The 10,718-nt window shown below is 32.4% G+C and overlaps 3 protein-coding genes across 4 annotated transcripts; 2 read left to right on the plus strand and 1 right to left on the minus strand.

Annotated features, from left to right (window-relative positions):
• The first annotated feature begins 22 nt into the window (after positions 1-22).
• LOC143342914 (kinesin-like protein KIF18A) lies at positions 23-5,176 on the plus strand. Its single transcript, XM_076767239.1, has 4 exons — positions 23-185; positions 291-2,875; positions 3,383-3,592; positions 5,061-5,176. Exons 2-3 carry the CDS (start codon positions 516-518, stop codon positions 3,420-3,422), a joined length of 2,400 nt encoding a protein of 799 aa, XP_076623354.1. The 5' UTR covers positions 23-185; positions 291-515; the 3' UTR covers positions 3,423-3,592; positions 5,061-5,176.
• Positions 5,061-6,452, plus strand: Mrps35 (mitochondrial ribosomal protein S35). Of its 2 annotated transcripts, none has more exons than XM_076767250.1 (3): positions 5,061-5,265; positions 5,346-5,773; positions 6,041-6,452. In XM_076767250.1, the coding sequence occupies exons 1-3, from the start codon at positions 5,166-5,168 to the stop codon at positions 6,308-6,310; spliced, it is 798 nt and encodes a 265-aa protein (XP_076623365.1). In that variant the 5' UTR covers positions 5,061-5,165; the 3' UTR covers positions 6,311-6,452. The 2 variants fall into 2 exon arrangements, with proteins under 2 accessions (XP_076623365.1, XP_076623364.1); XM_076767249.1 differs by having other exon boundaries at positions 5,062-5,265; positions 5,346-5,965.
• A 141-nt stretch (positions 6,453-6,593) lies between these two features.
• Positions 6,594-9,715, minus strand: LOC143342913 (kinesin-like protein KIF18A). The gene has a single exon (XM_076767238.1). The coding sequence runs from the start codon at positions 9,622-9,624 to the stop codon at positions 7,018-7,020; it is 2,607 nt and encodes an 868-aa protein (XP_076623353.1). The 5' UTR covers positions 9,625-9,715; the 3' UTR covers positions 6,594-7,017.
• Between the last annotated feature and the right edge of the window lie 1,003 nt (positions 9,716-10,718).

Here is a 10,718-nt window from a genome sequence, read left to right on the forward strand (position 1 = left end):
GTATAATCACTCTTCGTCTTTACTACCTTTCGTTCAACATGCCTCGTACTATAAGTATTTAAACCACAAAACAATATAGTTATTTTCTTGTATCCCTATCCACCTATAATTATTCTCAAAATCATAATAGTATAGTGACTTTGGTTAATCAAATATAAATAGTATTGGCAGAACTGCTAACAAAGGTAACTTCACAGTATATCAATTTGAATTTCAAAGATTGCATTACTCTTAACGGTTTGTTAGGAATGTTTGAGTGAAAGCCGATAGAAGTTGTTATGGTTTTTAAGAGAGATTTAGCGAAGGCATTTTCGCCGAATAAAGTTAAAAAATTTACGAAACCACGATTTTCTCCTAATGAAACGAAACCGAGTACAAGTGGAAGCACAGCTTCATCCGTGCAAACAGAAACTGGTTCGCAGACGAGCATTAAAGTAATAGTAAGGATTCGACCACAGAATCAACGCGAGCTTTTGAGTTGCTGTAAAACTGTCATAAAGGTTGTCGATGACAAAATGCTAATTTTTGATCCAAAAGAAGAGGAAAATCCTTTCTTTTACCGTGGAATTGCTCAAAAAGGTCGAGATTTACTTAAAAAACAAAATAAAGAGTTACAATTCATTTTTGACAAAGTCTTTGATATATCATCCAGTAATAGTGATCTGTTTGAAGGAAGTACTAAAGATTTGATCACTAGTCTCTTGGATGGCTATAATTGTTCTGTATTTGCATACGGGGCAACCGGTGCTGGAAAAACTCATACGATGCTTGGTAGTACCGAAGATCCTGGTATTACATACAGAACAGTAGCAGAATTATTTTTACAAATAGAAAAACAAGGTGAACATCGTGAATTTAATTTAGGTGTAACTTATCTAGAAATTTATAACGAGAATGTACAAGATCTATTACACAAGTCTGGACCTTTGCATTTAAGAGACGATGGTAGATGTGGAGTAATTGTTGCTGGTCTTAAAATAATTACCATTCACAGTGCAGAGGAATTATTAATACTTTTAGCAAAAGGTAATAAAAATCGTACGCAACATCCTACAGATGCAAATGAGGAAAGCAGCAGAAGTCATGCTGTCTTTCAGGTTTATATTAATATCACCAATAGATTGGATGGTCAAGTGAAACAAGTCAAGTTATCTATGATCGATTTAGCAGGATCTGAAAGAGCATCTGCCACAGGATGTAAAGGAGACAGATTCAAAGAAGGTGCAAATATTAATAAATCCTTATTGGCTCTTGGAAATTGCATTAATAATTTGGCAGATGGTGCAAAACATATAACTTACAGGGATTCTAAATTAACTCGATTATTGAAAGATTCATTGGGTGGAAATTGTCAAACTGTTATGATAGCTAATATTGCACCCACTAGTTTAAGTTACGAAGATACCTACAATACCTTAAGATATGCAAACAGAGCAAAGAAAATTAAGACTTGCATAAAGAAGAATATTATGTCTTGCGAAATGCATGTAACAGCATATATAAAAATGGTGGAAGAACAAAAGAAAGAAATAGACTATCTAAAGCAGAAGTTATTGACTGTAGAAAGTAGGTTGACACACGCATCACCGGATCTTAAAAATGCAAAGACGAATGAAGAGGAGGACAGGTGTACATTAACAATTAAAAACACATTAATTGAACTACTTCAAAAAAAGAAGGTTCTAAATGAGAAAATCCTCTCTTTGGAAAGTGCTCACAATATATTCTGTTTTAGAATTCAATATAAAAAAGCAGCAGATGAAAGATTACACGATTTAACTGCAGCTGTTGATGTCTTAACTACTGAAGAGCAAAATGCTAGTGGCAAGTCCCGTGTTAATAAATCCATGCATTACTTTGAAAGACAAAGGAATTCCTTGAAAGTACAAATGAAGACAGCATGGGAAGAATTGTGTTCAGTAGAGACAGAATTACAGAAATTGAGTGCAGAAATAAAGTTAAAGAAGTTGGAGAAGCTAGAAGATTTAATTGCATTGAAAATGTGTGAAATAGAACAATCAAGATTACAGCAGCAGTATGAACATGCAAAAAAAGTAAGCAATCTACAACAATGCGAAATGCAGTCCCACTATTCAATGATTAAACTGATGTGTGCAACATTACAAAATTATTATAACATAATGAGAGGCTATGGAACAATGACAGATACAATGAAAGAAGAATTTAAACAATTGATTAAGCTGTTGGAAGGTGCAAGAAATATCAAATGGTCAGATATAGAAACGATAAATGACGAAGAACAGTTTTACAATTTAACTTGTTTAGGCATAGCACATTTGATAGATCCACTCAGTAGCAACATACCAGCATATACATTATGTTCTTTGAGTAACCAGAACCAAGATAAGTGCACCAATGATGCTTTAAATACAACATTTAATGCATCTTGTCCACAGACAGACAGCATCTCTGACACACAAAATACAACCATTACATTGCTAGAAGATTCAAAGATGACACTCGGTAACAAAACAAGGGAACTGAAGGAAAACACCGAAGGGCTCAACAATGTTAATTGTATACAGGAAAAGTCGAGAAAACGAGGTCTTTCAGATAAAAATTCTATAAATCTAACAAAACCACCCATAAAACAACTCAAAAGAATATCGCCAAAGCACAAAGATCCACTGATCAAGACAGGTATCAATGATAAAGAAAATAATCACATGCAAAAATCACATACTGGAATGAGTGCAAAAAGTATTGCAATACTAAATAAATTGAAAGCGGATAAATGTAAAAAGAACAGTCATGTTATGAATGTAACAGATCGATCATTGAAAGTAGTAAGAGCAAAAGAGAGGCGTGGATTAATGACTACACATCCATATCAGAAGACAAATGGAATCAAGAAGTAAGTATGGAATCTATATAGGTATATGAGTAATTTTAATTCTGTAGAAATACGTACAGTATTAGTATGAAAACATAGAAAAGACGCATGTATAAATGATAGTATTAATTAATATAAATAATGTTATAATCTGTATCAAATTTATTTCGTACAGTAAATAACAGTGGTGGTAGATTGATTGTATGGCACCATAAAAAATTATCAAGGAAGAAAGCTTTTCAGTGACCTTGTAAAATTGAAAAATGTGTACATTGCTAATGTACGCGATACAAAGCTTGTCTATATTATCTGAATGCGTGTATGGCATATTCATACTTATAATTCACAGAGAACATGTCTCACATATTCTTTCATTTATCTCTGGTAGTATGAACAAGCTCTGTGCTTCTGGGTATGCACCTCAAAAGCAAACATCTGTGCTAAGCACAGTATTTTCAATAGTTTAACATAATTATAGTAGCGACATGTGTTTTCCTTAAAATGATTAAAATTTGTATGTATTTTCAGATTCGTTCCAACCCCATCTTCGTCTCGAGTACCATGGTAGTGTAGTAACAAATGAAATGTATGTAAATATACATATATCATTATTTATATCGGTGCGTGTAAAGTGCCTAGAGAATTGATAAAGCATTATATATTTGTAATTAAAAAGTTTCAGTGTTTTAATGGCTCAAGATGAGTGATGCTGTACTTGTATCATTCTATTTTATAAAGGTAATGATGAAAGTAATAATTGCAAAATATCCGATATAATTATACTACTGAAGTATAGTTTGTAAAGTGTAATTAAATTCTTTGAGTTTTAATTATTGTACTATGTGTCTAAATTATTTTGAAGACTGAAATAACTTATCAATCGTTTTACTCTTTATATTTTCAATGTATAGTCTTTTGATTTATAACAAAGTACGTATTTAATATTTTATATGTAAATGTGTACACTTACTGTGTAAGTTGCAGTAAATATAAAAAATTGTTTAATTTTGAAACAGAAATATGATAGTGCATATGATTTTATGTAGTGAGACTACTATTTAATGCTAACTTAGAATTCGATTTTTTTTTATATTTTGCTCAGTAAGCAAAATTAGTTAACATCTCTTTGCTCCAAATAGATACAAATTCACTAGAAATTACACAAGTCACTAATTATGCAAAATAATTACAGGTCTACAGTGAAAAAAATAATAAGAGAAAGTATACAAAAAAATCAAATAATGTAATACAAATAAAAATATATTTATTTGACCCACTATATATCGGCCATCGATACACGTACCGAAAACAGTGAACTAATGATGTTCTATCGCAGTCACGTGGTTTTATTTACTGTGCTATTTTATTTCGTTCACAGAAGTACATATAGTTTTTAAATTTGTGTCATTTTTGTTTTAATCAGTATTTCATAATTCACTTTTCCAGAATGAAATAAAATAAAATGACTTTAGTTTTGTGAATTTATCCATTAGATAAAACGTAATTGTTTGGATAAAAACATTACGTATTATGCTATGTAATTCGCAAACTTATTGTATACAAATTGTAAATATGCTTGTTTGCTTAAATAGGATAATTTCACTTCCCTAAAGACAAAGAATAAAATATATATTAAATGATATATTGAGTTATTACATATCGTATCTTTTTTTTATTTCTCCTTATCTAGTTTGTATTTTAACGCGTTCGTAAGTGCTTATAAGCCCCAAACCAAATAATGATCTACTGATCTAATATTAGAAGCATTTTGTAAGTCTGGTAACAGCATTTTATAATTATTAGTTACCCGTAATTTCATTGAGCAATATTGCCTTTATATTCATTTTACTTCTATTAGTTGATTCGACGAGTTTCCTTGAGTTTTCATATTTTTTAATTTCTTTTTTATTACTTTTCTTTTTGATGGAATTGCATTACTTTTTTTGTACTTTATTAAATTAAAGGCATATACTTTATTAAAAGTGTTCGAACCGTTCTTCCATTACATTGTAATTAATTACAAGTCGTACGTTGTAAGCTATACACTTTTTTCTTCAAACATTTATAACTTTGTTAATTTTACGAATTCAAACAAATTCTTTTGTACAGTTTCAAAAACATGTACATTGAAAAGATATGAAAAAAAATATTAATTTTTTGAAAGCGAATTATCAAAATACTGTTTTAAGTTGGCAAAACTTTACAGGGCGCGAAGGAGAGGGGGTACAAATCAGACGAATTTAACCTAACTAACGTAGTTCGTAAGTAGTGATTTGAGGTTACCGAAACTATATAATTACTAACTTTTAAAATGATGGGATTAATGCGACGTTTTGATGCCGACATTATTCAAATAACTTTAAAAGTTACAACGAAACTTTCGTCATCATTTTGTACAGCAACAGATACTGGTAATGTTTATAGTAACTTAGAAGATACTTCTTCTGAAATAACAATCAAATTGTATCTCCATGTTGGTTTTCATTCATAGAATTTCGAGTATTGGAGTTAATATCCAAAAAAGATGTTACACGGAAAAAAGTACGTAAACGTGTGCACACAGTTGCCAAACCCAAAGCTGAAATTATGCCAACTGATCAAAATTGGCAAGCTATTTGGCCTACTGCACGTACGTTTCATCCGGGAATTGTACCATTGCCTGTACGACAAGGGTATAAACATAATAAAAATGCACATCCAGATAAATATGGAAATGTAGAACTCATGAAAATTCCAAACTTTTTACATCTTACTCCACCTGCAATTAAAGCACACTGTGAAGCATTAAAGAAATTCTGCACTAAATGGCCAGAGGGTTTAGAAACAGACAAAGCATGCGAAGAACACTTTCCTATTGAAATAATTACTTCTGATTACTGTTATTCCTCTCCCACAATAAGGGAACCCCTTGCTAGAATAGTAAGTCTGAGGGTAAAATTATCTTCTTTACATTTGGATACTCATGCTAAAGACAAACTGCTTAGATTAGTGGGTGAAAGATACAACTCTGAAACAGATTTTCTAACAATAACTGCTGACAGATGTCCAACAAGAAAACAAAATTTAGATTATGTGTATTATCTTCTCACAGCTTTGTTTCACGTATCTTGGGTAAATTAAGAGTTAATAAGCTAAATACTTATAATTTGTTATAAATTTATATAATAATAGTACATATAATTTTAGCGTATTGAACCATGGGAAGCTGAAAAATCTGAAGTAGATATGGAATATTACAACTGGGATACAAATAAGAGTCGAGAAAATTTAGTGGCTATGTACTGTTGGCCAAATTCCCCAACCAATTTTAATTATGAAGATATACCACATGCAACTGAATATAAAATTGCAGTTTCAGACTTAATAAATAATGGAGAAGATTCTTTTTCGATCAATAAATATAAACAAGCTGTTAAAAATATGTTAAATCTTAATTATAATGAAAATGTGGAATAAATGAAATTAAGAATATTATAAGTTTTTCAGTATTGTCTCTAATTAAGTTGTAAAACATTTGTATAAAAAACTAAGTGAAATTTTATGTGTAAATATAAAGGGTGCTTTTAATTATGGTCAAACAATAGAACCACAATTTGTAATACAAATGTATTAATAAAATACTTTATTTAAAAGTTATAAGCAAATATAGAACACAGCTTCAAATATGTGCACAATACCGAATTTACAAAAAATTTTAGAAAACATAAGAAATAGTACCAATTCTAAATTCTAATTTAAAAATAGTTTATATTAAATATTTTGCAATTACTACTGTTATCATTATCCTCACATGGGCTCTATACATGTATAATAACGTCATTCTATATTTAAATTTTTGGCACTTAATTTAATTACAAATAATCTTAAAGCTTAGCTTAATCAGTATTCAGCACATCCCATTTACTCGAATATAAATAAATGTATGTCCGTACATATATATATATATATTTACATACATTTTATTTGTTACTATGCTATCATAATACTCGAGACGAAGATGTAGTTGAAGTTTGAATGAATATAAAACAGTGCGCAATTTTCAATCACTTTAGGAAAAATATACATCCTTACTTTAAATACATTAAATTATGGCACATATACTACAAAAATCCAATGTTTGTCCGACTGGAGAAGTTATTTCCTTATCTATGTACTTTCCATGCTTACTTTTTTTTATCATTAGACTTTTGGTATGGATGTGAGGTCATTGATCCATACCTTTCTTTCCCTCTTACTACTTTTAATGCTCCATCTATAACATTCATATCGTGATTATTCAATCTAACTTTATCCGCTTTCAATTTATTTAGTATTGCAATACTTTTTGCACTCATTCCAGTATGTGATTTTTGCATGTGATTATTTTCTTTATCATTGATACCTGTCTTGATCAGTGGATCTTTGTGCTTTGGCGATATTCTTTTGAGTTGTTTTATGGGTGGTTTTGTTAGATTTATAGAATTTTTATCTGAAAGACCTCGTTTTCTCGACTTTTCCTGTATACAATTAACATTGTTGAGCCCTTCGGTGTTTTCCTTCAGTTCCCTTGTTTTGTTACCGAGTGTCATCTTTGAATCTTCTAGCAATGTAATGGTTGTATTTTGTGTGTCAGAGATGCTGTCTGTCTGTGGACAAGATGCATTAAATGTTGTATTTAAAGCATCATTGGTGCACTTATCTTGGTTCTGGTTACTCAAAGAACATAATGTATATGCTGGTATGTTGCTACTGAGTGGATCTATCAAATGTGCTATGCCTAAACAAGTTAAATTGTAAAACTGTTCTTCGTCATTTATCGTTTCTATATCTGACCATTTGATATTTCTTGCACCTTCCAACAGCTTAATCAATTGTTTAAATTCTTCTTTCATTGTATCTGTCATTGTTCCATAGCCTCTCATTATGTTATAATAATTTTGTAATGTTGCACACATCAGTTTAATCATTGAATAGTGGGACTGCATTTCGCATTGTTGTAGATTGCTTACTTTTTTTGCATGTTCATACTGCTGCTGTAATCTTGATTGTTCTATTTCACACATTTTCAATGCAATTAAATCTTCTAGCTTCTCCAACTTCTTTAACTTTATTTCTGCACTCAATTTCTGTAATTCTGTCTCTACTGAACACAATTCTTCCCATGCTGTCTTCATTTGTACTTTCAAGGAATTCCTTTGTCTTTCAAAGTAATGCATGGATTTATTAACACGGGACTTGCCACTAGCATTTTGCTCTTCAGTAGTTAAGACATCAACAGCTGCAGTTAAATCGTGTAATCTTTCATCTGCTGCTTTTTTATATTGAATTCTAAAACAGAATATATTGTGAGCACTTTCCAAAGAGAGGATTTTCTCATTTAGAACCTTCTTTTTTTGAAGTAGTTCAATTAATGTGTTTTTAATTGTTAATGTACACCTGTCCTCCTCTTCATTCGTCTTTGCATTTTTAAGATCCGGTGATGCGTGTGTCAACCTACTTTCTACAGTCAATAACTTCTGCTTTAGATAGTCTATTTCTTTCTTTTGTTCTTCCACCATTTTTATATATGCTGTTACATGCATTTCGCAAGACATAATATTCTTCTTTATGCAAGTCTTAATTTTCTTTGCTCTGTTTGCATATCTTAAGGTATTGTAGGTATCTTCGTAACTTAAACTAGTGGGTGCAATATTAGCTATCATAACAGTTTGACAATTTCCACCCAATGAATCTTTCAATAATCGAGTTAATTTAGAATCCCTGTAAGTTATATGTTTTGCACCATCTGCCAAATTATTAATGCAATTTCCAAGAGCCAATAAGGATTTATTAATATTTGCACCTTCTTTGAATCTGTCTCCTTTACATCCTGTGGCAGATGCTCTTTCAGATCCTGCTAAATCGATCATAGATAACTTGACTTGTTTCACTTGACCATCCAATCTATTGGTGATATTAATATAAACCTGAAAGACAGCATGACTTCTGCTGCTTTCCTCATTTGCATCTGTAGGATGTTGCGTACGATTTTTATTACCTTTTGCTAAAAGTATTAATAATTCCTCTGCACTGTGAATGGTAATTATTTTAAGACCAGCAACAATTACTCCACATCTACCATCGTCTCTTAAATGCAAAGGTCCAGACTTGTGTAATAGATCTTGTACATTCTCGTTATAAATTTCTAGATAAGTTACACCTAAATTAAATTCACGATGTTCACCTTGTTTTTCTATTTGTAAAAATAATTCTGCTACTGTTCTGTATGTAATACCAGGATCTTCGGTACTACCAAGCATCGTATGAGTTTTTCCAGCACCGGTTGCCCCGTATGCAAATACAGAACAATTATAGCCATCCAAGAGTCTAGTGATCAAATCTTTAGTACTTCCTTCAAACAGATCACTATTGCTGGATGATATATCAAAGACTTTGTCAAAAATGAATTGTAATTCTTTATTTTGTTTTTTAAGTAAATCTCGACCTTTTTGAGCAATTCCACGGTAAAAGAAAGGATTTTCCTCTTCTTTTGGATCGAAGATTAACATTATATCATCGATAAATTTTACGGCAATTTTACAGTTGCTCTGAAGCTCGCGTTGATTTTGTGGTCGAATTCTTACTATTACCTTAATACTTGTCTGCGAACAAGTTCCTGTTTGCACCGACGAAGTTGTTCTTTTACTTACACTCGATTTCGTTCCATTGACAGAAGTCGGTAGAGTTTTTCGAATTCTTCTAACTTTATTAGGCGAAAATGCTTTTTCCAAGTCCCTTTTATTAAAAACCATAGCGATTATTATTAATTTCTACACGAATATTCATCGAGTACCACCGTTGCGAGGTATACAATCTTTGAAATTCAAATTCACGTACAATGAAGTTGTAGGCATGACAGTTTCGCCAATACAAATTTCATTCGATTTATCGAGTTCCCTATATGTACACTAGGAGGCATCGCAAAAGTATGACGTTGTTGCGGAACGCGTGGTCGGTGGATTAGGGAAATAAGGTCGTGGGACGGTGCCCGTGGAGCGCTGAACCGCTCTGCTCGGCGAGGCGCGCGGAAATCAAACAACTCAATTACGTAAAAATACTTTAACAACTTTATTCAGTACTTGTCTTTGGATATCTCTAAATAGCGAATGAAAACGTTCTCTAGCGCAACACGATAGCTCGTATAGACTGAGAGAGAGCCCGGCCACGCGGGCTCGGTCTTATATATCCAGCGTCCCGATCGGCGTTTGTTTCTTCCTTTCCCCGGTTGCCAAGTTCTCGGCGCGTGCCATGGAATATTCCCGATCCTTCGAGCGAGAACCGGCGACATGGCCAACCGATCGATTCTTACACACACACATATGCGCGCCACAAGCATACAGCCTATCTCTAACGGTCAAAACTACATTGTATATACAAAGTATCGGTAACGGTCTACAAATGCTCGGTTTGCGCCTAGATTTCCTCGCGTTGAATTTCCTACAATAATAATACGCATTACAATACGCGAGTTCGTTTGAATCTCCCTCGCTCAAATCGCAGCTTCGATGGTGAGAAAACCAGTTCCAGCAATTTCCCGTCGCGCCGTTGTATGTACATAAACCCTACGTCATGCAAATGCGTAACAACGTAATTGCACTAGCCTTCTAATCAGTAGATTACCGTTGGAAACATCACATCGTACTAATTGTAGTCCTTCATTAATGTTCATATATTTTTCTCTCACTAAACTCGTGGAGTCTTCCCCACCAATTTCTGGAACTGTCTCGGCTGAAAGGAAAAATGGAAAAGAGGAAATAAGATGTATCTTGTCTTTTTCTGGTCAAAAGTACAAATTTCAGATAAATTGGATCAGATTTATATAGGGAGTTGTTATCTTTCTATAGAT

The sequence above is a fragment of the Colletes latitarsis genome, chromosome 6 (genome assembly GCF_051014445.1).
Source record: "Colletes latitarsis isolate SP2378_abdomen chromosome 6, iyColLati1, whole genome shotgun sequence".
Taxonomy (NCBI): Eukaryota; Metazoa; Arthropoda; class Insecta; order Hymenoptera; family Colletidae; genus Colletes; species Colletes latitarsis.

Excerpts from the sequence above, each read along its gene's own strand:
- LOC143342914 (XM_076767239.1), top strand. The coding sequence starts at position 516 with ATGCTAATTTTTGATCCAAAAGAAGAGGAAAATCCTTTCTTTTACCGT. Across the intron at positions 2,876-3,382 it reads AAGACAAATGGAATCAAGAA|ATTCGTTCCAACCCCATCTT; the intron begins GTAAGTATGGAA and ends ATGTATTTTCAG.
- Mrps35 (XM_076767249.1), top strand. The coding sequence starts at position 5,166 with ATGATGGGATTAATGCGACGTTTTGATGCCGACATTATTCAAATAACT. Across the intron at positions 5,266-5,345 it reads TTGTACAGCAACAGATACTG|AATTTCGAGTATTGGAGTTA; the intron begins GTAATGTTTATA and ends TTTCATTCATAG. Across the intron at positions 5,966-6,040 it reads CTTTGTTTCACGTATCTTGG|CGTATTGAACCATGGGAAGC; the intron begins GTAAATTAAGAG and ends ATATAATTTTAG.
- LOC143342913 (XM_076767238.1), bottom strand. The coding sequence starts at position 9,624 with ATGGTTTTTAATAAAAGGGACTTGGAAAAAGCATTTTCGCCTAATAAA.